At 44.2% G+C, this 25,299-nt stretch overlaps 1 protein-coding gene across 2 annotated transcripts; it reads right to left on the bottom strand.

Annotated features, from left to right (window-relative positions):
* Positions 1-3,389: 3,389 nt before the first annotated feature.
* On the bottom strand, positions 3,390-25,283 carry LOC100230978 (merlin). 2 transcript variants are annotated; one of them, XM_030288017.4, is made up of 19 exons: positions 25,161-25,283; positions 20,161-20,390; positions 18,894-19,011; positions 17,139-17,264; positions 16,655-16,777; positions 14,177-14,260; positions 13,711-13,779; positions 13,399-13,481; positions 12,665-12,740; positions 12,117-12,254; positions 10,399-10,473; positions 9,955-10,068; positions 9,430-9,552; positions 8,721-8,938; positions 7,770-7,872; positions 6,994-7,121; positions 6,308-6,458; positions 5,414-5,623; positions 3,390-4,454 (listed from the first exon to the last, which is right to left on the bottom strand). In XM_030288017.4, exons 2-19 carry the CDS (start codon positions 20,166-20,168, stop codon positions 4,419-4,421), a joined length of 1,983 nt encoding a protein of 660 aa, XP_030143877.4. In that variant the 5' UTR covers positions 20,169-20,390; positions 25,161-25,283; the 3' UTR covers positions 3,390-4,418. The 2 variants fall into 2 exon arrangements, with proteins under 2 accessions (XP_030143877.4, XP_072772803.1); XM_072916702.1 differs by lacking the exon at positions 25,161-25,283 and having other exon boundaries at positions 4,286-4,454; positions 18,894-19,052; positions 20,161-20,249.
* Between the last annotated feature and the right edge of the window lie 16 nt (positions 25,284-25,299).

Below are 25,299 nucleotides of genomic sequence, written 5' to 3'. Positions count from 1 at the left end.
CTTTCTCTGGAATTTCTCTTTCGAATTAACTGGGACAAGACTAATCCTGGGGTCTGCTTGGATCCCTTTCCTTTTCAACCACAGGATGTGGGACTGACTCATTTTAGGGAGAATTTCTTCTATCCCCCCCTGATCTGTGCACCCCAGCACCCACAGCATCTCTCCACTCCCAAATCTGTCTCTCTGGACACTCTCTCCTGAATTTTCCTTCTGTGAATTCCCCAGCAGGAGAGCTGTGAAACCTTTGCTTTGCTTTTAGGATCAAGCCAGGAGTAATAGCAACCATCAGCCTTTCCCTATCCTTTTCAGAGCCACTTTTTTTCCTGCAGCCTCCATGCCTGGACCCTTCTGGGTGTAATTCAGCATGACAAAGCCTCCTCCTCCTCCCAGGGAAGGCATCACTACTGATTCGAAGTGCTTTTTGGTGTGAAAATTGCTTTTTACCCTGGGCTAAAAGCCTCAGTGCAGCCCCAGGGTGGGCTCCCCTGTGTGCCTCCAAAAAGCTGACCCTGCTACCCCCAAAAATGCCCTGCAGGAAGGTGGGGAAGAGCCCAAACAGTGCAGAGAACCAGAAATAACAAAACACAGGCGGGTTTTGCACCTGGGCCTGCCTTTGCCCATAGAGCTGAGTGAAAAAAAAAAGTGATTTTGCAAGCAAGAACTCACCACAGCTGTCCCCACAGCAGTAACACGTCCCCACCAGAGCTCCCATCACCAAGAACAGCAGGCTGAGAGCTCAGGTGACAATGACAAATGACAGGTGCCAGCCTAGAGCTCCATGCACACTCCTGAGGCTGGGGCACAAGTGGCAGGGATGCTCTGGGAAGGACACGACCTCCAGCAAACACCTCTGGCACAAGAGCCAGCAGACCTTGGTGGCTCAGAGGGCACAAGAAGAGGTACAAGGCAGACACAGGGATTTCTGCAAGGAGAAAGAGGAAGGAATTTGCTCTGTGTGTGATTCTGCAACAGGCAAGATGTGAACTCATCCTGCTGCTGGTAACTGGCTCCAGAGCAGCAGCATGGGCAGGAAAGGACCAGGATGACTCAGGGCTCAGCCACGTGTGTGCTGGTACTCAAATTCCAGGGCCAGGTCAACCCTGGATCATCCAGGAGGTGAAAATAATCTGGTTTTTGAGAGATAGGTCCCAGCAGAGGATGTGCTGTCTCCAAGGATTGAACATTTGCTGCCCTCCACGGCTCAGAAGCACTTCCCATGTGCACAGTTCCCCATCCAAGGGTTTCTGAGGGAAGGGAGAGGCCCTTGGGGTTAGAGCATGTGGGTTTTCAGAGAAACAGAGCAAGCAGGGCTGGGGAAACACAACTTCCACCCTCTGTGTCACTCTAGGAACAGACTTCCCCTCTCCCCAGGTGATCTCCCAGCACCTCCTCACTGCTGCAGGATTTTTTTTCTCCCATTTTTTCTTCATTTGAGATCAGAACATCATGTCCTTTCCAGCAGGAAAACAAAGGATGAAATTGTTCAGTGACCCCTGTGGCCCATTCTCAGGCCTCTCTCACCCTCTTTGCACTGCACACCACAACTCTTCCACGCTCTGCAAATTTAACAAATCCACGCTTCTTTCAAGCAGCATTAATAAAAATATCACATAGCACCAGAGCTCTGGGGTCCCACACACCCCTGGCAGTCAGGGATGAAATCCACCCAGGCCATTTCCACAGGCTGACAGTGACAATGAGGTGTCAGAAGCATTAGGGTTTGTGGTTTTTTTGCCATTTGGGGAGCCCCACAGGACAGAGCTGCTCATGCAATAATCCCTTCCCAGAGCACACCACTCACAGATTTTTGAATCCCTGTCAAAAATGACGTCAGGTTGAACTCCAGGAGAAGAACAGGAGCGAGTCCTGCTGCTGTGAGAACACAGGGCTGGGCAGAGATTCCCAAGGATTTCCCAGCCAGGTCTTCCTGAGCTGTTGCAGAGCAGCATTGCAGCACCATCTGCTGCCTGCTGCTCCCCAGCTCCTCAGCAGGCAGCTGAGAAATATCTCACTCACTCCTCAGGCTGACAAATCCTGCAGTCACTGATTACAAAGTGGATTTGTCTTCTCTTCTTGGGGGAAATCAGGGCTCAGGCTCCTGAGACTTCCCTCAGCTGAAGCACAGTCTCAGATCCTGTGGTCAATACTGCAGGTGAGTGTGAGCAGCAGAAGCACCAACTTGCAAAGTTTAATTGCTGCAAATATTTACTCAGGGCTTAAGCAAATTAACACCCTGCTGGTACTTCTCCTTGCAGCAGCCTCCCTGCAAGGGCACAGCATACCTGACTCCACGTGTGGCTGTGCATTTTTCAAGGTGATCCCAGCTCCTCCTCCCACATCTAAAAGGTTCACAGCAGATCCCAGCTCCTCTTTCTCAACCTAAAAGGTTCACAGCAGATTTCAGCTCCTCTTTATCCATCTAGAAGGTTCACAGCAGATCCCAGCTCCTCTTTATCCATCTAAAAGTCTCACAGCATATCCCAGCTTCTCTTTCTAAACCTAAAAAGCTCACAGAGATCCCAGCTCCTCCTGGCCCATCTCAGAGCTCAAACACCCATCCCAGCCTGCAGGAACGTGGTGCTGCACAGGAGCAATGCCCAGCAAGGACACAGCAGGCTGAGAACATCATGTAAAGGCAGGTTTTGTATTTGAGCTGGCAGGAGTGTGACCTTGTCCTTTTCTTCACTGGGATTTACAGGACTAAGTCCAAAGAAATAGATCAAAGGTGCACATGGAGCAGGTCTCCTCCTCTGGGCCCTGCTCCACACAAGAGCAGAAGGAAGTCCCAGCACGTGTGAAGGATGAGGCCATAAACTCAGTTGGCTGTGGTAAGGCACATGCCAGAAAAAAAGAGGGAACAGGAAAAGAAGAACCAGGGGAATCCCAATATTTCCCCTAACCCTCAAATCCGAGAATGGCACATTCAAAGTTGCTGCAGCATTTCCTGGCTAATAGAGGAGATGGTTCACTCTCCCAAATCCTGGCCCATGCCCCCTCTCCAGCCTTGGGACCATGACAGCATCTGCCTCATCATTCTGGCATTTCTGACAGCTTCTCCCTCTCACACACCAGGCTTCTGCAGACAGCTCAGAAATTGTGTGCAACAGCCAATATTCTGCAAATATCTTGTGCCAGATTGAGCTGGAAGAGAATTAACACAGCCCAAGCCACCCAGCCAAGGCAGCAAGTGCTCCCAGGGCTGGGAGCAGTCAGGGCAGCCCTGCAGAGCACTCCTGTCCCTCTCCAGGGGCAGCTGTCATCCCCCTCTGTGCTCAGCCTGCTGCAGATGTGTACAGAGCAGATTTGGGTGTTTGTTCTCCAAACCTGCCTTGTTAATGCTGGAGGAATATTGACACAACACTCCCTTCGAAGCAAGTGGAAATTGAAGCTTTTTGTTGAACCTGTTTTTTTTCTTTAATCTCGGCTTTTAGAACAAGACATTTAACAACATTACCGTTCGTTTTTACATCACATGTCAAAAGTTCAGCTGGACTCTTGCTTTAGCTGCAGCTGAATGTTGTCTGCTTCCCCAGAAGTCCTCAGAGTGAAGATTTACGGAGAAGCAGATACTTAAACACACACAAAAACAGAAAATGCAAGTGGGTTTTACTAATGAGGCAGGCACTTTGCTGCATGCACCTCTCCACCAGAAACAAGTCCCACTTTAGCAGACACCAACAGCATCTTTTGTCTTTGTCTAATTTGGGAGCTGTGTTGCACAGAAGTGGGAAGACAGTTAATGTATGCAAGGGTTGCTCGAGCAGAAAATGCTTGATCTGGTCAGGGACTGGAAGAACAAAAGCTTTTCATTCCAAACAAAGGATTCCCCCAGGAGTGGGAGGTACTTGAAGATGTCCACTTCTGCATCTGGAATTAAAAGCTGAGATTTCTCACAGAGAAATGCAAATCAATTAAGTGAACCAAGAAATGTTTGGGGAGGAGAAGGAAAATACTTGGCAGGCAAACACTAAAAGGTCGAGCAGCTCTGTGGGAGTCATGTCCCAGGGACTGGACCAAAACCATAATTAGTCTGTTGTGGAGATAAATACCAAGCTTGTGTTCTGTTTTCTCATCCCAAACATCTCCTGGGCACTTGCTGCCTCACATCCTTCCTCCAGCAGCAGAGCTCTAAGTGTGTGAAACACCTGGGGGAGGAAGGGTTTTAGCAAAGTGTGAAGTGTTCCTTCCAAAGTGCACAGGCAGTAAAACAACATTTCCTCTGGGTTTGCACTGCTCCCAGCCACACTGGGGGCACTTGTGGCATTCCCAGCTGGTGTCACCTGCCTGGGAGCTGGATGGCAGCTCTGGATCCACAGTGCCTTGTCTCTCACAGCTGGCAGCAACCAGAGCTGCCCAAGTGTCCCCACAGAGGCAAAAAGGCCACCAGTCCCACCAGGCTGGCAAGGAAACGAGGGGCTTCAAATGTAGATCACATCTGAGTCATGCTGCTGAACCTGCAGGCAAATCAGAGAGGGAGAATTAGTGCTGGCTTAAAGTAATTCCCTTTGGTCTGGGTCTTCCTCTCCTCCAACTCTGGAGCCTTCTGCAAGATGCTCTGCAATCGCTTTTTCTTCCTTCTTTAAACAAATTTGCCTCACCCCTGAGTTTAGTCTTAAAAGTTGCTTCTGTTGCCTCAAAAAGAGCTGCTCCCTCAGCTGCTGCTGCATTCAGCTGTGTCCTTTGGTTCTAAGTACAGCAACCCTGAAGGAAGTATTGAACGTTACATTCAGGAGCTTTTAATTGATCCTAAACCCCTCCAGTTCTGTTCAGATAAACCACAGTGACTCCATCAGGCTTTCCCCTTTCCCAATACCCTGCCCAATTAGCACTGCCTACAGACAGCTGATTTCCTTCCCACTGTTCCAGACCACATTTCCTTACAGCTCTTCCTCATTCTCCAGCCCAGTGACATTTCAAAGCAGGTTGTTTTCTCCTGACACTCAGCTCATTGCTCTTCAAGCCTCTTTGACAGGGAGCACATGGAAGAGAACTGAGCTGTTGGGAGCCTGGGGATTTATTGGTCTCTTCCTCCCTGCCTTTTAAAAGAAGAAGACAAGCACAGTATGTTTTAAGCTCTCTATACCTGGGAGCACATTTCTCATTTCCAAGTCTGGCTGGTACAAATAAAATTTAACACAGATCCTCCTACTGTGTACAGACATCTCTGCTTCATTTACCAAGGCTTACAGCTTTGCACTCCAGCTTAGATCAGAAGTGAGAAAAAACAGGCAGCCTCGAGTTATAAACATTCCCAAATGATGTGCCAGCACCAGGGGCTCCAAAATCCTGCAAAAGCCTTGTCAGCTGTGTGGCTGGGACAGAGCAGGACAAACCAGGTCCCTCCAGGCAGCCAACCTCTCTGAACTCTCAACTTTTAGCCAACATTTAGGAATTTACTGACAAATCTGATTACCTTTATAATCTGTTTCCTGGTTCCTGTGCCCACACTGTTGGCAGCCAAGGAATTGGCTTGGGAAGATGACTTTTCCACTGGCACCATGTGTTGAATTTTGTTGGTGCAGGGCCAGCTGCTTGCAGTGTTTAACAAGTAAGCAGGGAAAGGTCTTTGAAGATTTATATCCACTATATCTCCAGTTTCGAAGGTTTTCATCCATGATGGAGCCTTGAAAAGAACAGAGCACATGGAAATTTAATGCCCTCTCTAGATCAACACTCATTAAGCCAAAAAGAACATCAGATGAGTAGTCAGAAAATAAAGGCCATCTTTCCTCATCATTTTTCAAGCTCCCTTCTGTCTCTGAAAAACCATTGACTCAGAGCCATTTTTGCTACATGAGGAACAACCTGCAGACAAAGCCAGCCCTATTCCTGCCCTGCTGCAGGAAGAAGCTGAAGAGTTTATTTAAATAACAAGCAACTTATGACAAAAATCTGGGTCTAGTTCCTCATTGCCTTCAAAAAAAAATTACACCAAGGCTTTTATGACTTTTAGCAACCACAAAGCACATGAATGAGAATGTGATGCAAACTGTAAGAAACCACATTTGAATGTGTTAGTCACAACAATTTCATTTGCTCCAAGACCTTAAACCCTGATTGTGATTTCACAATCATATAATGAGATGATTATTCTTTTGCTGATGCTCCTGGTATTCAGCACAGGAAAAAAGGCCCTAAGATTTTGTTTTGACATGATTTTTTTCTCTGAAAGTGTTTATGCTTCTAATATTTTATCATTAAGGGTTGTGAAAGCTTGGACTGGAATACAGCAGCTCCCTCTGGCATGCACACATGTTCCATTTTAGGGTTCATGCTGGAGAAAGGGGCAGGGATTTGGGGTTCTTACACTTCCTAAGGAGCGATCCAAGGAGCCCAGGACTTCATTCCAGTGACTGTAAAGCCCAGCCTGTTTTTCCTCCAGTTTCAGAGCATGAATTTCAGACTTCAGTTCTTTCAGTCGATCTTCGAATTTCCTGCTGTTTTCTAAGTAGTCCAGCCTGGGCCCATACATTGGAGGCAAAAAGTTTAGTGTGGCACAATTTAACTCAAGAACAGGTGTTTGTGGAAGAAGGAGAGTTGGTTTTTGTTTCCTTTTATGTTTTATAAGTAAAATGAACTCTGGCAATGCCAGCCTGGCTCCCCTGACCCAGTGACAAGGGGGTTCACTTCTTTCTTTTTTGCTTCCTAACTTTTCACCAAGCATTTCCTTCCAAACTAAGGGATGTCTGATGGATCAGCTCCCAGCAATTCCACACTTTAGCACTAGAGGGAAACTTCTGTCCTCTCACAGAGGTCAGTTCAGTAAGGTGCTTTGTCCCACCCCAAGACAGAAGGTTCTGGATTTATCATGGCTTGATGCCACCAAAAACCCTTCCCCCGTGTGAAAAGCCAGTCTGACACAGATATCACCCACACCAGCTCAGTGAAAGGCCTCCAGCCATGTGCACATGCCAAATTATTTAAAGATGAACTGTGCTTCCCAAAGATTTCATTTGCCTTTCTCATTCATTTGCACCACAAGCATGCTGATACCTCTCTCTCTCTATCTCAAAGGAGAGTCTCTTGAGGTCTATGTCCTTCAAATCCAGCTTGATGGATCCTTTGTCAAAGCTGGCATCTCTGCTGTCACCTGGGGAGTACTGGGAGTACTTGGCCATGTGCTGGAAGAGGCAACACAAGCACTGTCAGCCAGATCTGATGGACTGATTTGGGAATTATCTCCTCAGTTCTGCAAGAGTACCATGTTGAGCTATTTCCTACGTTTCTGAGACACACAGATGCTCCTGCAGCCCTTCCCTTGCACCCAGCTGAAGTCTACGACCCACAGGAGCAGAGATTTATCCTGGCTGCAGTGTTTCTATTGCAGCAGAGAATAGAAACCCAGCCTCAGCAGGGCTGGAGCAGAAGAGGGAGCTGGGGCACAGACCTTCAGCAGTGCTTTCTTGCTGGAGACAACTTCACCTGCTTTGCCCCAAAACAGATGGATGTGCCAGGATAACACAGCTGGCTCAGCACAACCATGTCCACAAAAAACTGCCTGGCTGAAATGGCACCACGAGTTAGGCATGAAGGCAAGACAGCCTCTGCTCCCTAAGTCCATCACCTGTTCTGGTTTTAACTCCTGCACTGCCTTTCTTACCCCCCTGAACAAACCCAGCTTCCACCCTTGCTACACTGCTTTTCTACACCACTCTGTCCCCCAGCTGGATGCAGCCATGCCACCACTCAGCTTGATGGGGGCTATAAAAATGGCATCAACCCTTGACTATCCCTGAAGATGAAGAGGTGCCCAGAGGAGCAGAACTTACAGGATAATTAAGCCTGGTTATGTCTAAGAGCTTCTGCTTCGCTTTGCGTTCGGCCTCCCGGGCTTCGTGCAGGTCTTGCTTCAGGTGCTCTGCTTCCTTGGCTCTGGAAGAGAAATCTCCTGAGGGGGATGGTTGATGGTTTCCAACCAACATGGATTTCAGAGCTCACTAACTTCCAGAGGACAAGTCTACTACTGTGTTATCTTTACAGCAAGGTACTCGTGGGAGGATGCTCACATGGAGAACTGACTGGGCACAGCAGGACAGACACACTCCTGCACAAAGTGGATGAATTACCATGATTTTCCTACTCCTAATTTCCATGGGCTCAGTTACAACCTGCTGACACAGATTCTCTCCAGGCCATCAGAGATCCTCCCTGAGGTGGGGAGAGGTTGCTCTTTATTTTGGCAAGCTTCTTGGCAGTATCCTAAAACAAGTAGAAGGATTTCTTAATAACAGGGTTAAAAATCCTCTGTCAACACTGGCCTGCTCTGCATGTTCGGGGAACATGCAAACACTCAGAGTTGTTTATATTCCAAATGAGTTTACCTGGTTTTACACTTCATAAAGATCTGAAAGGGAAACAAAACACAATTCACTTGATACTAATGAGTGAAAACAGCCTCATATCTCACAGGGTATAAAGAGTAAATTTAGATAGGTAGCTAGTGCTCGTTTGAAAACACTAAATAGAAGATGTTTCTGCATTCTGGATCTTTCTTGCTAAACATTCTCTTTCTTGCTAAACAAGCTTTGCATCTGATCCTCTGTAAACTTGACCTGCAATACAACAACAGCATCCAGGTGGAACAAACAAGGCACAAGGAGGCTTAGTCCCTCTGAAGTGTCACTTCAGGAATAATTCCCCCCTCCTGGGTTTGGCTCCGAGGAAAGCAGCACTCCTGCAGCCCAGCTGAGAGCACACAACGCCGGGGAAGCAAACCCCACCTCCTGTCAGACTCCTTCACCAGCTTCACGGCGATCAGCTCCGCCTCCCGCATCTTCTGCTCCATCAGCCGCTTCTCCTCCTTGCTTTTCAGAGCTGTGATCTCCAACCTCTGGCGTTCCTGCTCAGCCTCTGCAGCGTTCTGGGCCAGCAGCTTGGCCTCTTCTTCTGCAATCTGGGCTTTCTCAGCCAGCAGCTCTGCTGCTTCCTGGGATCGGAGCTGAAGAGAAAGAATTTTTCTTAGTTCCTTGTCTAGAACCTCCAAAATCACCCCTGCAGGCAGGCAGGCAGAAGACATCTCTTACCAAGTGATAAAATATTATTTCTTAAATAAAAAACAGACAATATAAGGGCCTAATGTTCCTCCCCTGCTCCAGAATTTCCTGTTTCTCACCTCTACAAAGCAAGGAGAAAAATCTTAGAGCTGGACAAAGCTGAAGTCAGCCCCTTCAGTTGCCTCTTTCTCCCAGTTTCAGCTCCAAGACTGTATCCTTTCCTCCCCTCTTAGCCTGACACTGTGAGCCAAATACAGGGAGGGAATGGCTCTCAGATTATGGCAGATCAGGGATTTCCCAGGGATTCCTGTATGCCCTTTCCACCAGTGATCAGAAACTCTCCAGCCTTGTCTGAGCTACAACTCCTGGTGTCAAAAAAATCCTGCTTCCAAACCAAGAAAGCCCATCAAACACAAGAATATTCAGTCTAACTCACAAGGGCCTCGTTGGCCTGCCTGGCTTCATCTTCCAGCTGGAAAAGGCGCCTTTCCAGCTCTTCTTTGGCCCTCTCAGCTTCTTCTCTGAGCTGCTTCTCCCTGGCCAGCCTCTGGCTTTCCATCTGGAAGGAGGATGAGCAATAGTTGGTGGGATTGCAGCAGGATCTCACCTGAGCCTGAGTGAAATGCATCAAATGAAGAAGGGGCTGCTCTCCAGCAGGGATGCTCACCAGAGGTGCTGAAGCTGCCTGAACTTTGCAGCACTGAACTCCTCAGGCAGGCACTCCTGGTTATTTCAGACTGCTGGGAAAGCCCTTGGATTGATCTGGTTTGTGCCCCAAATCTTTGGGATCACCTCTCCACGCAAACACCTCTGACCTCACCTGCCACAGAGCTGCTCCCACACTCAATCCTGCTGCACTTCCTCACCTCCCACACACACGCTGATGGAATACAGGAGCAGCAAGGGCAGAGCTGGAATAATAATCACTGTCTTCAACAACAGAGGAGCAAGAAAAATCTACCTTTTTTCTAGCTTTTTCTTCCCTGGCTTGTGCTTTCATTTGCTGGATCTCTATGGAGTCCACTTTTCTCCTCCTCATAAATAGGTCGTGGTTTCCAATGCACAGCTGGAAAATCTGGATAGGAAAGGCAAAGCAAATGGGGTTTTGATGGACTTGTGTCCCTGCCAGAGGGACAAAGAGGCTCACACTGGCCTCACAAGACAATTCTGACTTCAGCACAAGTGCTGGCAGCTCCAAGAAAATCAGCACCCAGGGCAGGCTCATAGGTAAGTTTGTAACAGGATGAGAGGTTCCTCCTGTCCTTCATCTCCCTCTGATCCCACTTTCCTGAATTACACAGGCTAATCTAGGCTGAGATCCCAAGATCACAATTTTGTTTACAAACAATATTTCTCAGTCAGTATCACCAGGCTCAGTTTTAAAGCAGGAAAGCAGTTTACTCACTAGTTTGTTCACTTTGAGCTGAGAGGAGAAGAACTTGAAGACTTCTGCTTTTTTGTCAAGGGGTTTAATAGTTAACTACATAGGCAAAAGAAAAAAAAAAAAAAGAAAGTAAGAACAGTGAGGAGGAAAGTAAGTTGAAACTATTAAAACCAATGCAAACTTGAGCTCATCTCAATTTCTCTCCAGGGAAGCAGTGATTTATGCCACAAATAGGGGCAGAGTGACATAAAACTGTTTTTCTCCATAGAATCAGGCTGTGTTAGAGGATAAACCCTCAGGCCCAGCCCAGTGTCAGCGTGGATGGGGATTTTCCTGATGCCACCTGTGCACTGTCCCCAGAGCTCTGGAACAAGCCTTGCTTATCAGGAGAACAGGACACAGCAACAACCCCTAGAAGCAACCCCTAGAACCTGGCCTTAAAGCCAGGGAAACGTCAAACACCTCTCAGAACAGCAACTGAAGGGATAAACAAATGTGTCAAGGGCCTAAGGACTTATTCTTCAGAGCAGCAGGTCAAACTCCTGGAGGCTTCCTCACTTTTTCAATCCCAAGCTGTTCCCAGAGGCCAGGCAGGGTTTTCTTGCTGCCAGCTCCGTGCTTCACTCCATACTCTGTGCTCTGTTTGGCTGCAGAACAAAATATGGTCCCTTTTCTTTTTAAGGCTGTGTTTTCTGTTCCTCGCAGGTTCCCTGGCACTCTATTCCTCTAATTCATTTGCAAGGTAATTCCTGTATAATTCCAAGGCATCTGAGTCTCCAGGATCATGTCCTACAGCTCCTTTCACCCTCTAGGTAATGACTGGCTGCCTTTTGAGGAGCAAGGCTGTGGTGTGTCACTGAATAAAGTGAACCTTAAACACAGGGCTGTCCCATTTCCCCCAACAGGGAGTTAAAGCAGTTTATTCACAGATCTCAGGGGAAGTTTGATAATATCAGAGACCAAAACTGTTTTGGAATAGTCCCCTCTGACTTAATGGATACGAATCTAAAATCTCATCTCAATTTTAGATCTCAGTTTCTGTGGGCCGTTTTCCAAAAGTCCCACAGAAAATGGAACAGGCTGTGCTGCCCTTTGGTTGACAAATTCCAGGTATTCCAGTACCACTGTAGTTTTCCTGGGTTTGCTTTTTCTGATTATAGCCTTCCACACAGCCCATGATTTGGACTGAGAATAAATTTTCCCCACTCTCTCACTTTCTAGAAGCATAAGCTGGGCTTCACAGTGAAATTGCAGTGGTGGGGAGTGAAATCATGTCCCAGCAAACTGGCAGAAGTGAGGCAGAAAACCATTAACACCTCCCTGCATGTCTTCTCTTGCCACTGGGCTCCAAGGCTCAGCTGCAAGGACGGCTTCTGAGTGTGCAAACAGCATTTAGGTTTTATGGATCATGGAATTCCTGCTGGGATAACTGAGGAAGGCAGGCACGGTGACATTCATAATATCTGTCTTTTTCAGAGATTAACACATTTGTTTTGCAAGGGCCAAGCAGCAGGGAAGGAGCCAGAACAGAGTCAGAGCTCAGAGCAGCCTCGGGGAACCAAGGTTTTGAGCTCATCTGCAAGGCAGGGCTGTTATTTTTAGTTTTGTAACAAAGCTCCCCAGGATTTTCCCCTTCTCCCCCAAAATTATTTCAACAGAGGAAGCTTTCAGCCTGTTCCAAGAATCCCAGTCCACACCCATGCCCATGGAAAAAGAATAATACATCAAAGCCATCATACCTCTTTCTCACTACAGGAAATGTTTCTGATAGAGCTCCACTCAAAGGATTTATTGGGGGAGAACCTGTTATTAATGCTGTAGATATGAATACCTTTGGCATCAACTCCAAGCAGGAGATCTGTGTGGTTTTTATTTTGCTAAAAAACAAGAGATATGAGTAGGTGGCATTTTTGGTGACATTAAACAACCACAGACAAGAAACATGTATTTTAATATATTGATACTTGTTTGTATTTAGGCAATTGGTGTTTATATAAAATATTATGAATGCTGTCATTGGTAATAATAAACTCAGTCCTCTAGGCTGCTTATAGCAACTCAAACTATTTCTCCTTCCCTATTCCCTACCTGGAGTTACTCAAAACTTTTGTCAGGTTGTAAAATATTAATCTTAACTGTTTTATTCACCTGCTTATTTAGCAGGCAAGAAAACCAAGTCAGAACAAAACCAGAAGTCAGGAGTCCCAGTTCCAAACTCCCTGGAGGACTTTAAAAGGACAGCACCATTATCTGCAGCAAGTAAAAACTGCTAAAATAAGGCACTTACAGCAATTGGGAAATAATTGACACCATACATTTCCAAGTCTTGGGCAATTTTCAGATAGTTCATCTCAGCTTCATCCCTGGAGAATAAAGCCATGATTATGAAATGCCTTTCCAGCCTTTCTCTCTTGGCTGACTCTCCATTTCCCACTTAGAGAAGAACAGCCAATCTGACCCTTTGTACAAACTTAGTTTTGCCATCTTGCTCTCAATAATACAAAGAAAAAGGATTATAAAAACAGCATCTGGACAGAATAAAGAATAATAAAGAGTAAAAGTTGCATCTATTTCAAAAGATGACTCATGGATAGTGTAATCTTCATTAAAATTCATTAAAAGTCTTTTCCTTTTGTTAGTTTTGCCACTCCATGTCTTGGAAAACCACCCTTCCATTGTTTTCCATGAATATATTTCCTTCAGGAGATAGAGTTCATTGAGAAATGAGTCTTGGACAGAGCTTTTGGCCAAGGCCAAAGAAGAGTGAGAATCTCTCCACCCACTTTTCTTCTCCCTTCAAGGTAAATCAGTAAATCTTGAGGAAAATATTCAATAAAAATAATGCTAAGAAGCCTCCAGAACAGGTAAAACAGAACACAAATATTAGGAAAAGCTGCATCTGGGTGCTAACAGATCCTATTTATTGTTTCATTAGATTTCCAGATGAGCTGAATTACACTGAAGACAACAAATCCCATAAATAAATGTATGAGGTTTCCAAGAAATGAAAAGGTTTCCTACCTGGCAATACCCCTGTGCTCAGCATACCAAGCAGTGATCTTCTCTTCCCACATCTCTGCTGTCAGCTGGTACTGCCTGAGCACCTGCAGGAGAAAGAGGGAGGTTGGATCCCTGTGAAGATCCAAATCCAAGTTCTGCCTCTCCCAAGCAAAGTGAAAGCAGAGGTGCAGTTCACAGCTTGGTCATTTTGCAGAATTTTTAATGCTCTGATTAATCCCCAGCAACATCTGCACTGCAAAAAGGAGATTCAAAGATTTTGCACTGCAAAAGAGGAGACTCAAAGCTTTGGTTTTCTATCAAATTAAGACTCACCCTTTTGGGCAACAGCTCATCATGGGCTAGAAAGCCTGGCTCATGGAAATTTGGGTCGTAGTCACCGTACTGTCCCAAAAAAGAAAAGTTATTTCAGTTTGTTAGAGGCAGAATGCTGAGGGAATTGTTGCTTGCATAGTTTGAAGTGAAAGCTTGAGGCAGAATTTATTTTGGTTCCCCTGCACACATCTCCTCATCTGAGCAGTCCATGAAGATCCTTCCAGCCCCTGTGCCAGGCAGGTGGCTCCAACACAGCCACTGAGCCACTCACACGTCAGTCCTAGGCTGGAAACCTTCAAACCCAGCCTGGAAAACATTCAAACCCAACCTGAAAATCTTCAAACCCAGCCTGGAAAACCTTCAAGCCCAACTGGAAAACCTTCAAGCCCAAGTGGGAGACCTTCAAGATGTGTTGGGTTAAAACAGAAAAAAAGTCAATTAAAAAAGAGATTTTCTGTGCACAAACCTTGGCCTGAACAGCATAAGAAGCCAGTAAAACTGTAGCTTCTGGGGAGCAATAGATTTCCTCATCCAGGATCTGCTTCTTAACCTAAACCAACAGAAAAAGGGAGCAAGTTCAAGAAGCTCAAAGTTAGGACTTAAGTCAGGCTTGAAATGAAAGCAGGCATGCCCAGACTAGAACTTGACACCAAATATCACCTCTAGGAGTTAATAACAGCAACAAGAAATTGGCATTCAGGAACACAGGAAGCCTTTAGTTATCATTGCATTTAATGAGACCAAAAATGCCAGTCAGCTCTCTCCACACTCTTACATAAGGAGTCCTATAAAAGAAAATCCTATAAAACATCAATTTTATTGTCTGCGCTTCATTTCTTTTAACAATCCCTTTTTTATCCTGCCTGCCTTTTGAAAAGTCAGCTTTGCATCACATCAGACATCAGATTTTAGGTTGGGAGGGAGCTCTGGAGGTCAGGTCCAAGCAGAGCAGACTCAGGGCTGTGCAGCTGCCATATGAAAACCATAAGAAATGTTCTCCAGCTTTACAGAATAAGAGAATGAAGGAGACCCTCAAAAGAAGCTGAATAATAAAGCACTTAATTTATTCATTTTCAATAGTCTAAGCACAATCAGACAATGATAAAGAGTCTTTCAACATTCTTTTCATTTTAATAACCTGTGGTGCTACCAAGAGCAGAGGTGTTATAGTTTGTAAGGTGTTGTTTGATTTTAAATCAGTTGTGCAATTTCTGTTTGAAAACCTAAAGAGGGAAGGGGAAATTAATCTGGCCAAATCCTCCTCTCAGGTGTATTTAGCTTAGGAACAAGCACAAGACAACAAAATTTTGCATAGCTCACTGTCTTAAACATTTCCAAATAGAAAATTACTTGAGCTAGCACAAGTTCTGGTTACAAACACACCAATGTAGGTGCTGGGAACTGAAATGAGCCACCAAGAAAGTTTTTGCTTTTAAATTTAGTCCCTGGTGAGCACAATCTGCGAAGCTGAGTTACAGTGCAGGGAACATTCCTTCTAAGCTGTTAAAATGGAAAGAATGAAAAGATTTTTCTTCCAATTTGGAAAGCTCCAGCTTTCATTCTCCACAGTGCAAATCATGCTCCAGAATTTAGAACAATGTAGATAAATCCCCCATAAGTGTCTGGGTTGTTGGGGTTTTTTTTTCTGATCAGTTTTTACAAAGACTTTTTGTTAAACTTCCTGAGGAAGCAATAAATTACCTCATCTTTAAGCAGACATTATTTAGCTTTAGTCATTGACATTTATTCAGGCATTTATGCCACATTAATTTGCAAAGGTCTGAAGAGTCAGGAGAGCTGAAATCTTCAGGCATCCAGATGTCTGAACATGTTTTCCCTATTAGCATCCAGGTGTGAGCTGAAGTTCTTACAGTCAGGAAACTTTGCAAGTTCCAATTTGTTTCAGCCTTGTTTTCCTACTTTGGAATGACAAGAATTTGCTAATTGCATATCTGCTAGCTAAGACAGGTTCAAGCAGAAAAGAAAAAAAAGTGGAAAAATCAGTATTAAAAGAGTAGAAAGAGTTCTGCTGTTTTCATTCCTGTCCAAAATTAGCTGAAGAAATAAATTGCCAAGGGGTTGAAGGTTCTGGATGAAGTTCTGGTGGGTTTATGAACCCTCAGAGCTGCAGCATTTCCCCAATTTCATCAGCACATCCTCCTCAAGGAACAATGGAATTTACTGGGTTTATTTCCAGCTGCAGACTGCATTTATCTCAGCTACCTGCACAGACACATCCTGCTGGAATAAAGCAGCACTCCAGGGGCTGAAACTTCCAGAGGGACTCCACAGCAAGTCAGGAGAGAAGCTGGATGTCCCAGACATTGGAAGTGACCATCCCAAACTCAGACATGGAGCTTTTTCCTGGTTGATCCATCTTTCTTTTGGATGAAGTTCCAAGAATTTGCTCCTTCATCTGCTTTTTGATGGAGCTCAAATGGTGTTTGCTGCTCTGCTCCTCTTAAGCCTTGCCAGGTGAACAAACCTGGAGTTCAGCATGCCTGTCATATTCCATAATCTTTTATCCCTACAACCCAAAATGAAAGTTTAGGGAGTCCTTGTTTTCTAGAGGTTTTGCCCTCCAGCACAAGATCTCCCCAAAAGCCTCACAGTTCTTCCAGCAGTTCCAGCTTTGCATGAATTTTTATTATTTTTTAACACATATTAAGGAGCAAAAAAAGCCTGGAATATTCAGGTTTGGAATTATCCCCTGAACTAGTGGGTGATGTCACAAAAACCTGCAGAAGATGAAACATTCAGCTTACCTGGACACAAACCCACAGCAGGCAGGACAGATGTTTGTATTTCATAAAAATAATGTCTACAAAGTTCTTGATGCAGCTGAAGCAAGCAAAATTATCCTGAGCTGCCAGCAAGATCAAAGATAATGCAAAAGGATTGGGGGAAATACAGAAGGAATTCATGGTTCAAAACTGTTCCTGACCTGAAGGAAGAATAAATGCTGGGTAATTTCCTGTAAGAGTTCTTCTTCTACTTTCTCAGGGTAGAATTTAGCCAAAAAATGAAAGCTAATGGGATCTTCTTTGGGGATTTCTTGATCTAAAACCTGTTGACAGATAAAATAAAATCAAATCAGCAGCAAAAAGGATACATGAGTGTCTCAAGATAATATTCCCAAGGAAAATCAGAAAGCAGCCAATAATCCACTTAAAGCAGCCTTCCCATATTTTAAAGGGAAGGGTAATTCTGAGCTTTAATCTAACAGCAATCAGTGGTGATTAGTGGGGGATGCTGCAGGCCAAATGGGATAGAAGAAATCAGAGCAAATAATCCTATTTTCACCTTAAAAAAAGCTCCCATGTCAAATTCTGAGTTCTCATGGAACATATCCATTTAGCTCCTGTGCTCTAGAAAGTCAATATTTATAGAAGTAAATAATTAATTGCCACCCATTTTGTCTCCTGTACCTTTTTGTCCATCTTTAACCAGGTGCACATTCCTTTAATTGTGTACTGCAAGCCAAAGAACCAAGTCTCCCTTAAACCAAGGGCTCGGCACACCAGGTCAAACAAATCCTTTCCCTTCCACTTCATCTGAAAGAGAGAAAAATCAAGAAAAACATGTATATCCTAAATGAATTTGAGCCCTTTCGCCTATGAAATCTTATTTCACCTTTAGGTTTTTAAGGAAATATTCTTGCTGCTGTGTCAGAGTTGCTGTGTTCCACCTCCTCTCCCTCTCCAGACACATCCAGAGAGCAGCTGGAGTCATTTAGCTACCAAGCACTTGGGGGAATGGGGATTATCTTATTGGTTCCCTGGGATGTGGCAAGTCTTTATTAATATTTGTCCAAAATTTTGAGTCAATGGTTTATACAAATTGGAGAGACTGAGAGAAAGCCAGGGGAAATCAAATCAGGACACGGGGTAGCAGTGCTGAACAGTGAGGACAGATCCACCTTTCACACCCCTCAGGTATTTCAGTGGCACCAGGCCAAGCCTTTATCCTACTCTGATTTAAATGGGTCCTCTTAAATGTTTTAATTTCAATTTAGCAGCCACAGAGAGCAAACTTTGATGCAAGGTCCCAAATTCACACACATCTGATGCCTGGTTCCTTTCACCAGAGAAGCTGCTCATCTGTTCCTTCTATTTGACCAAATTTCACAAAGATGGTTTTATCTAATTGCTAAAACTAAAAACTGAATGGCAAAAAAAAAAAAAAAAACCAAAGTGAACTTTTAGGCAGTATATGAGTGGGAAGCTGGAAATCATCCCAGCAAAAGAGCAGTGTCTGGGGAGAAAGGAGAGGTATCAAAGGAAGGAATACACTGTTTGTTAACAAGGACTCTGATCTCTAAATCAAATTTTCCAAATCCTTTATTCTCACAATTCTGCCTGCAAGTATTCCAGAAGAGTAAGTCATACAAGATTAATCTATTCTCTTTGTGAAAGACCTAATAAATTGTATTAAATGGCTCTCAGAGCAGCCAGGTCTCACTAAGACTGCCAGTCCCATTGGAACTGAGTTTTCTAACTCCCCAGAATATCTGTGTGTCTTGCTTTGCTTTTGCTGGATGATTAGGAATTAATTAATCAGGGACAGTTCTGTCCCTTCAGTAGTACAGCCCAATTTGTTTAGCAATCGATAATTTCTTTTTCCCCAGCCATGATTTCCCTAATTAATTTATCAGCCATAATTAATAGAACTTCCAGCTTTTTCATCAATCCTTTTTTTCTCTTCTGCCAGAGATCCAAACACCCATTGAAGGTAAAGAACTGGAGTTTATAAATGGCAAATTGGAAGAGAATAACCCAGATCAACAAAAGTACCAGTTTATAAATTGTTTTTTAATCTTAGCACTAGCTCTGACCAGTTTATCCAAGGTGGATGTGTCTTTTTAAAGAGTTGTGTCAGTTCCAAAAAAAAAAAAAAAAAGAAAATTCAGGGAGAAGTAGGAATCCTTACAAACAACTGAACTGGAATGAAGAAGGCAGTTTTAGTGTTAATTTAGCTGTGTCAGTCACATGGATTTCATGCAAACAGCTTTAAATTCTGAACAAAGTTAAGAGAAGAGCACACCTGAGATTAAATAATCCGTTATTTATAAAAATAGCAGATCAATTTTAAGACCATCCACGAACTGATAGTCTGAATTTCTCCAAATTCTTGCTAATCCAAAGGGCATTGCCCAGCTCCCCAGCATTTGCTGACACTCTCACCTCACAGCTGAACTCCATCTCAGCGTCCACTGTTATAATTCTGACTTTAAAAGTCTTTGGTTGTTTCTTCTTCAGGCCTCGGATGGACATATTTTTCAGCTGATGAGGGCAGCCACACCTGAAATCAAACACTGAGGGATGGAAATTCAGCAGCATTTTCTTGGTTAGATTCCAAAGTAGGATGAGTCCAAACATGCAGAAGAAATTTACCGTTAGAGATGCATTTTTTGTGTCTAATAAGGATGTTGAAAGAAAAACCTTTAAAATCAGCTTGCTCCTTTAAGTAAGTTGCTCAGAAAATGTTATTGCTGTCTTTTCTCAGATTTTGGTTATCACAAATAAAATTCTCTTTCTCAAGGGTCTCTGCAGTATCTCCACTCAGTAGAACACCAGAAACTGCAGCTAAACTTTCTTATATCAAATCCAACACAATCCTTTCCCATCAGTTATGGCTCCTTCAGTAACTAAACCATTGGATTTCTTTATAACATGGGATTTTAACTCCCTGAAATTACACAAATGCCAAGAATATGTGCACTGGAATTCAGCTGAATTTACCACATTCTCTTGTGCTACTCACTCACAATGACAAAAGTTATTTAGAACAGGAATTTTCCCAGTGAAGTTCCTGTGAAATTAATTTAATTTTGCAGAAGCTGACAGAAAATTCCATCAGAAATCTTCTATTCTACATGTAATCACCTCCATGGCACCCAAAAAATTGAAGAGAAGCTGCTTTCACAGACACAAGGGTTGTGTGGAAAGCAAATATTGAAAGCTGGAGTTAAATGATGGTGTGAACCTGCTCCAGGCAGTTCTCAGGCATTTCTTTCTGAGCACAGGAAATCAGCCTGTAAAGGTTTTTGCTTCTTTTTACTTTATAAAATTAACAAGTCAAACTTGTATAATGTAGTGAGAATCTGTGAAGTGTACAGGGCAAGAGGCTGAGGCATTCCTGGCTTCCTGCAATATAAGACTACTACAGTGTGGCAGAATTCCAGTCTCTCCTTGAGGAATTCCAAAATAAAGCTCTACTTTAAACTGAAAATTTCCATTTGCCTGCACCTTCCAGGATTTTATAAAATATTTTGCTCCTTTTTTTTCTGCTGAGCTCTAAATTGGCTTGCAAATGTATTGATTTTTCCACTTCAACTTTCTGCCCCTCACCCACAAATTTTGAGGGGTTAAGTAGGAGGTGAAGCAGTTATGGAATATTTTCTTTACAGATTATAGGGAAGTTGAGGCGGGGAACAGATAAAATAGTTACCAAATCATAGGGGTATCAGAGGCAGAGCTGATGGAGACAACTCAGAGTGGGGAAGAGGAGCTCAGGAGGAAATTCATCCTTCTGACACCACTGGGGATTTGGGGAGTCCTCTCCCTCCAGCTGGCTCTGCTGGAGCTTCTGCTGAAGTCTTCCTTGGGTTTGGGGCACCACTTCTGGAGCTGGGAAGACAACTGGAGTCCAGAGGAGAGGTCCAAGGGCTAGAAAATCATCTGTGGTAAGATGAAAGCACAGATTAGAACAAAGAAAGGATGAGTGGTGGGACATGGAAACGGCTGCTCTTCAGGACAAGGAATAATGGGCTTCATGAAGTTGCAGACTGAGGAAAAATCAAGAATAATCAGGGTATTACAGTGCTGGAAAAGCACAGGGTGGCATTTCTCTTTCTGAACTTCCCCCCAGAACAATGTGACAGTGTTGGCCTGGAGAATGGAGCACCTAAACCCTCAGAGGACTCCCCCAAAGCTGGTCCCTTCTGGCAGTGCCCACCAGCAGCCCAGGAGAGGCCACACCACCAAAAACCAGTCCAAGAGCAGCACAGTCAGAGCCCAAATCCCATCACCCCCAGGGTGCTTTTCTCCTCAGGGATTTTATTTTAGAATGAAAACCAGATCTTGCCACAAATTTTCCTCTTATAATTTAGACAGCTCAATGCACCCAGCTGGGCAGAGCTCAGGTCCTTTCTACTTAGCACAGCAAAGAGTTTTCAATTAAGGAAAAAAGGGAATATTGAAAACCCCCAAAATGACCACAGCAATATTGACAGGGAGAGAGAGCATCATATGAGGGCATCTAAACCAGCAGTAAATTACCACAGACATTTTTTGATCTCTAATCTGCAAAATTAAATTTTAACCTGCTGCATTCCAAAGATCTTTTCCATCAGTTTTCTTCAGAACTCTCAATAATTGTACCATACAACATTTATAACCTGAGAACGATAGACTTCTACACAAAAAATGGAAATAGTTTTATTAGTTTCTAGAAGAAACATCAATGGTCGAAAACTAAGGAGAAAAAGTTTCATAATTCATTTTTAATATGTAACCTGAAACAGCCAGCTGAGTTAAACAGGAACTTGGAGTTAGGGCCAGTACAGAACATTCTCAGAGTTTCATATGGAAAATTCTGAACAGATAAAATTGAGCAGCTGGAGAAAAATGTATTCATTTTCTCAAAATATGAGAAAAATACCAGAGCTTTTCATTTGGACTTTGAAGTTATGTCTTTTTTTCTTATATAACCAGGTTGAAACGACAATATAATTTGTTCAACATTTCCAATGCTTTTTTTTTTTTGGTTCTTTCCAGAATTTTTATTCCACGGAAAAGTACATTCTGACTCACAGCAAAAAGACATTTTTGAATATCAAATTTTCCCCAGAAAAGTAAACTGCATTTTAATCAATAGCACTGGTAAAGAAATTGGAAAGGGTTTTCACACTGAATAGCTGAAATGAATGTCAGATCCTGACAACAGAAGCAAGAGCACTTAGCAGACAAGATTTTAGAGAAAGAACTTTTTTCAAATAAGAGATATCTTGCTAAAAAAAAAAAAAAACCACAAGAAAAAAAAAATACAAGGGTTTGTAATTTTTTTGTGTAAATGCAAGAGTAATCCCTTCCAACAACAGGGAATTGAGTGCTCCAAGGCAGAGTTCCTGTAATTTATTCCTGCAGGTGCCACAGAGACCCAGAAGGAGCACAATGGGATGGACCAGAGCATGAATTCAAAATAAGGCAGGGTGATGAAAGATTCCTGCCCAGCCAGAACCTGGGAACGGAGAGTTCAGGAGCTGGGAACAAGCACAGGGAGATGATAAAAGCTCGCTGTGGCGAGGGGAACAGAAAGGCAGCGATGGGGAATAAAATGGCAAAGACCAAAAGAGCCCCAAGTCTCTGTTGATGCCCAAGATAGAAGGAGCTCTGGATTGGAGTGTTCTCCCTCCTGGACAATGAGAAAGCAGGAGCAAAGCGTGGGGTGAGTGGGAAGAGCAGGAAGAACTGGCCAGGTGGGTGCAGCAGCAGCGAGGCTGATGTGTCACAGCACAGCCCCGCACTTTGATCCACGTGGGGAGTCACCCACACTGCAGAGAGCACCCACTCACAGGCAGGCAGGGAGGGAAAATGGAACCAGCATCACCACACACTCACCAGGCTCCAGAAATCCACCACAATTCGTAGATAAATATGTCAAGCTGCCCAAGAGTGAGTGCCATTTATGCGCAGTTAAAGCAGCTCCAAGGTGAATGGATGGGTTTGTAGGGCTCTCCACGGGGTGTAAAAACTTCCTTTCATGTGGCACTGGCTCTCAGTGACAGTCACACTTGGGGCAGCCACACTGGCGTGAAAAATCATCTGTTTTCACACACACACAAAATCCAGTAGCACTTTTGAAGGTGAGAACTCGGGTGCAGGCAGGCAAAGAATTCATGGCAATCGAGACCCCTCTCTAACAGCCCCAAAATTAGTCAGCCTGGTCCTTACAGGAGCTGGAAATACAAAACCTTTGGGACACCAATGAGGATTCAAGAGACAAGGCTTGGGAATTACTTTAAGAGCCACCACCAGAGATGCTTGAAGCACATGAGCACAGCCACTACTACAGCTTGAAAGAGTGTCAGCTCTGAAATATTTACTGCAACTCCGAGTGGCAAATTCCCTTGGTTCATTATAGTGCTGAATTTCCATACTCCAGCTCAGGAATGAATGCAAGCGATTTGAATGCAGACAACACAGGCGAGCGTCGTGGGCTCTGTGCAGTTGTTGACTCGCGCTCCTGCCTCTGCTCCCTGCCCGAGGAACAATTTCAGCAAAGAATTCACTGTTTTAAAATGGGTCAGCAAAGATAAAGGCGTTTTCTTTACTCCTCACTCTTAAAAGAAGTTATCTAAAGTCACCAGTTGGATCAAGACTTACCTCATAGATCCTTTTTTGAATGATGATAAGGAAAAAAAAAATCCCTTTTAATCCAAAATCTCCGTATTTTCCCCGCAGACATCAATATCCAGACCTCAGAAGTTCTGCCACTGAGAATAAAATCCAAGAACAACTTTTCTACTTGATCCCCTTCCCTTTGTTTCCATGAACTGCAGCATGTTAGCGCCCTCTGAAAAATCAAAGGATTGCTTTCCCAGGTGATAGGAACTCTTAACCATTTCCTGCCTGCACCAGGGCTCCTCCCAACTTCCCTGCTCTGTAATTCTAACAACCGGGCACTAAAATAAGAGAAACCCACGAGTTTTGGCTTGGCTAGCTGTAAAAATTGATAATGAACTTCCAAATAACTCCTTGGATGGTATCTGATCAAACTATTTCAACAGTGTCTCTTGTTCTCCCCATATCAGCCACCTTAAGAAGGAAACTGCCTGGAGTTGTGCTGTTAATTAAATATAATTCCCTACCTGTCCTCTTCCTGCTGTGAGAGATGATGGGACACCCACAGCAAAAAGAGAACAAGGCTCTAAACTGAGCAGCAGCCAAAATACCAGCAGAAAGTGGTATGTGAACACATTTAAATAAAAAACTGGATGGCCTCAGTCTGAAGTCACAGGGAAAGACCAGGAGCTTGTTACCTCAAAGTCCAATAATTTTGCCATTATTCAATTTCTAAGTGGTTTGGGTTTTTTTTTTTTTTTTGCTAACCCTCCATTTCATACAGAGATTTACAGAAACTGAATATCTGCTAGGTCATGGATATATATCCAGGTTATGGATAGCAAGGACGGGCCAGCTCTCACTCCATACCTACTATATTGTTCTGGATTTATATGGAAAACCTTCAATATTTGTCTCATTTCCATCTCTTAGCAGCAGCAGGAAGAGCACAGCATTTGCTGATGTGCAGAAACCTCAAAGAGGCTGCACTGAGAGTCAGCTCCATGCCCAAAATTCCGTGTAAAGGGGTCCCTCAGCACCCACAGTCTGCATTTGTTTGGAAGAAGAGGTTCCTCAGGGAGAAACCTCATCATTCCCTAAAATTACGTGAGGGGAGGTTGTGGTGAGGTAGGGTTACTCTCTTCTACTTGCAGTGAGAAGACAAGAAAAAACAGCTTTAAACTGAGATGAGAGATTCAGATTAGATATTAGGGAAAATGTTTTCACTGTTTGGGTGGTCAGGCATGGGAATAGGTTGTCCAGGGTGGGGTTCCCATCGCTGGAAATGTCTGGATCGGGTGGTGGGTGATGTGGTTTGGGGTTACAGTGGCAGTGCTGGATACACAGTTGGACTTGAAACCATCACAGAATATCCTGAGTTAGAACGGAGCCATCAGGAACATCGAGTCCAACTCCTGACAGTGCACAGAACGGTCCAGGACTCCCACCATGGATCTGAGCTCTTGAGCTCTGTCAGATTTGATGCCATAGCCACAGCACTAAGGTGCCTATTCCACTGCTCTACCATGCTCTGGGTTAAAAAACTTTCCTTGATACCACCATAAAACTCCCCTGACTCAGCTCCAGCCATTTCCTTGTCATACATGTGACAGAGGGGATTGAAACCTGCTCCACCTCTTCCCCTCACGAGAATACGGAAGACCGCAACAAGGTCTGACCTCAACCTCATCTTCTCTGTGAGGAACTGCATTGACTCGTTTGTTCATCAAAAGTATGAAATTAGGATAAAAGGGGGGAAGTCGGGACATGGAATTTGCAGGCTTGACTGGTAACCACAAACAAAGATTGTGAAAGATTTTGCAGGACTGGCTGGAACTGATAACCGCAGTGAAAACCCATTGTTGCTGGAACTGATAACCACGGTAGAAGGAGACCCATCACCCCCACTTATGCAGGATAAAAAGGGACTGAAGAGAAAGAAAAGTTGTCAGCTTTTGGCGGAACACAGGCTCCGCAGCTGCACCCAGCGCTGTTTGCTTGCTATCGCTTGCTGTAATTAATAAAATTATTAATTGATCTTAAAAGGCTGAATCAAATTATTCGCCTCAATTTATAACATTCTCCAACCTGAATAAATTAAATTACCTCAGCCACTCCTCTTAAAGCTTCCCCTCCACCATCCTTAAGGGATCTTTCAGGAGTCCTTAGGGAATCTCTTTTAATTATAACCATCTTCTCTCCCCACAACCCACCCTCGTTTCTCCCTCACCGGCTCTGAGGGGAG

This window comes from Taeniopygia guttata, chromosome 19 (assembly GCF_048771995.1).
Source record: "Taeniopygia guttata chromosome 19, bTaeGut7.mat, whole genome shotgun sequence".
Taxonomy (NCBI): Eukaryota; Metazoa; Chordata; class Aves; order Passeriformes; family Estrildidae; genus Taeniopygia; species Taeniopygia guttata.
The sequence above is the reverse complement of the archived record's forward strand: the minus strand, read 5'-3'. Positions and strand labels throughout refer to the sequence as shown.

Excerpts from the sequence above, each read along its gene's own strand:
- LOC100230978 (XM_072916702.1), bottom strand. The coding sequence starts at position 19,049 with ATGCTGCTGAATTTCCATCCCTCAGTGTTTGATTTCAGGTGTGGCTGC. Across the intron at positions 16,778-17,138 it reads GGTTAAAGATGGACAAAAAG|GTTTTAGATCAAGAAATCCC; the intron begins GTACAGGAGACA and ends ATCTGTCAACAG. Across the intron at positions 12,741-13,398 it reads GAGCACAGGGGTATTGCCAG|GGATGAAGCTGAGATGAACT; the intron begins GTAGGAAACCTT and ends TTTATTCTCCAG.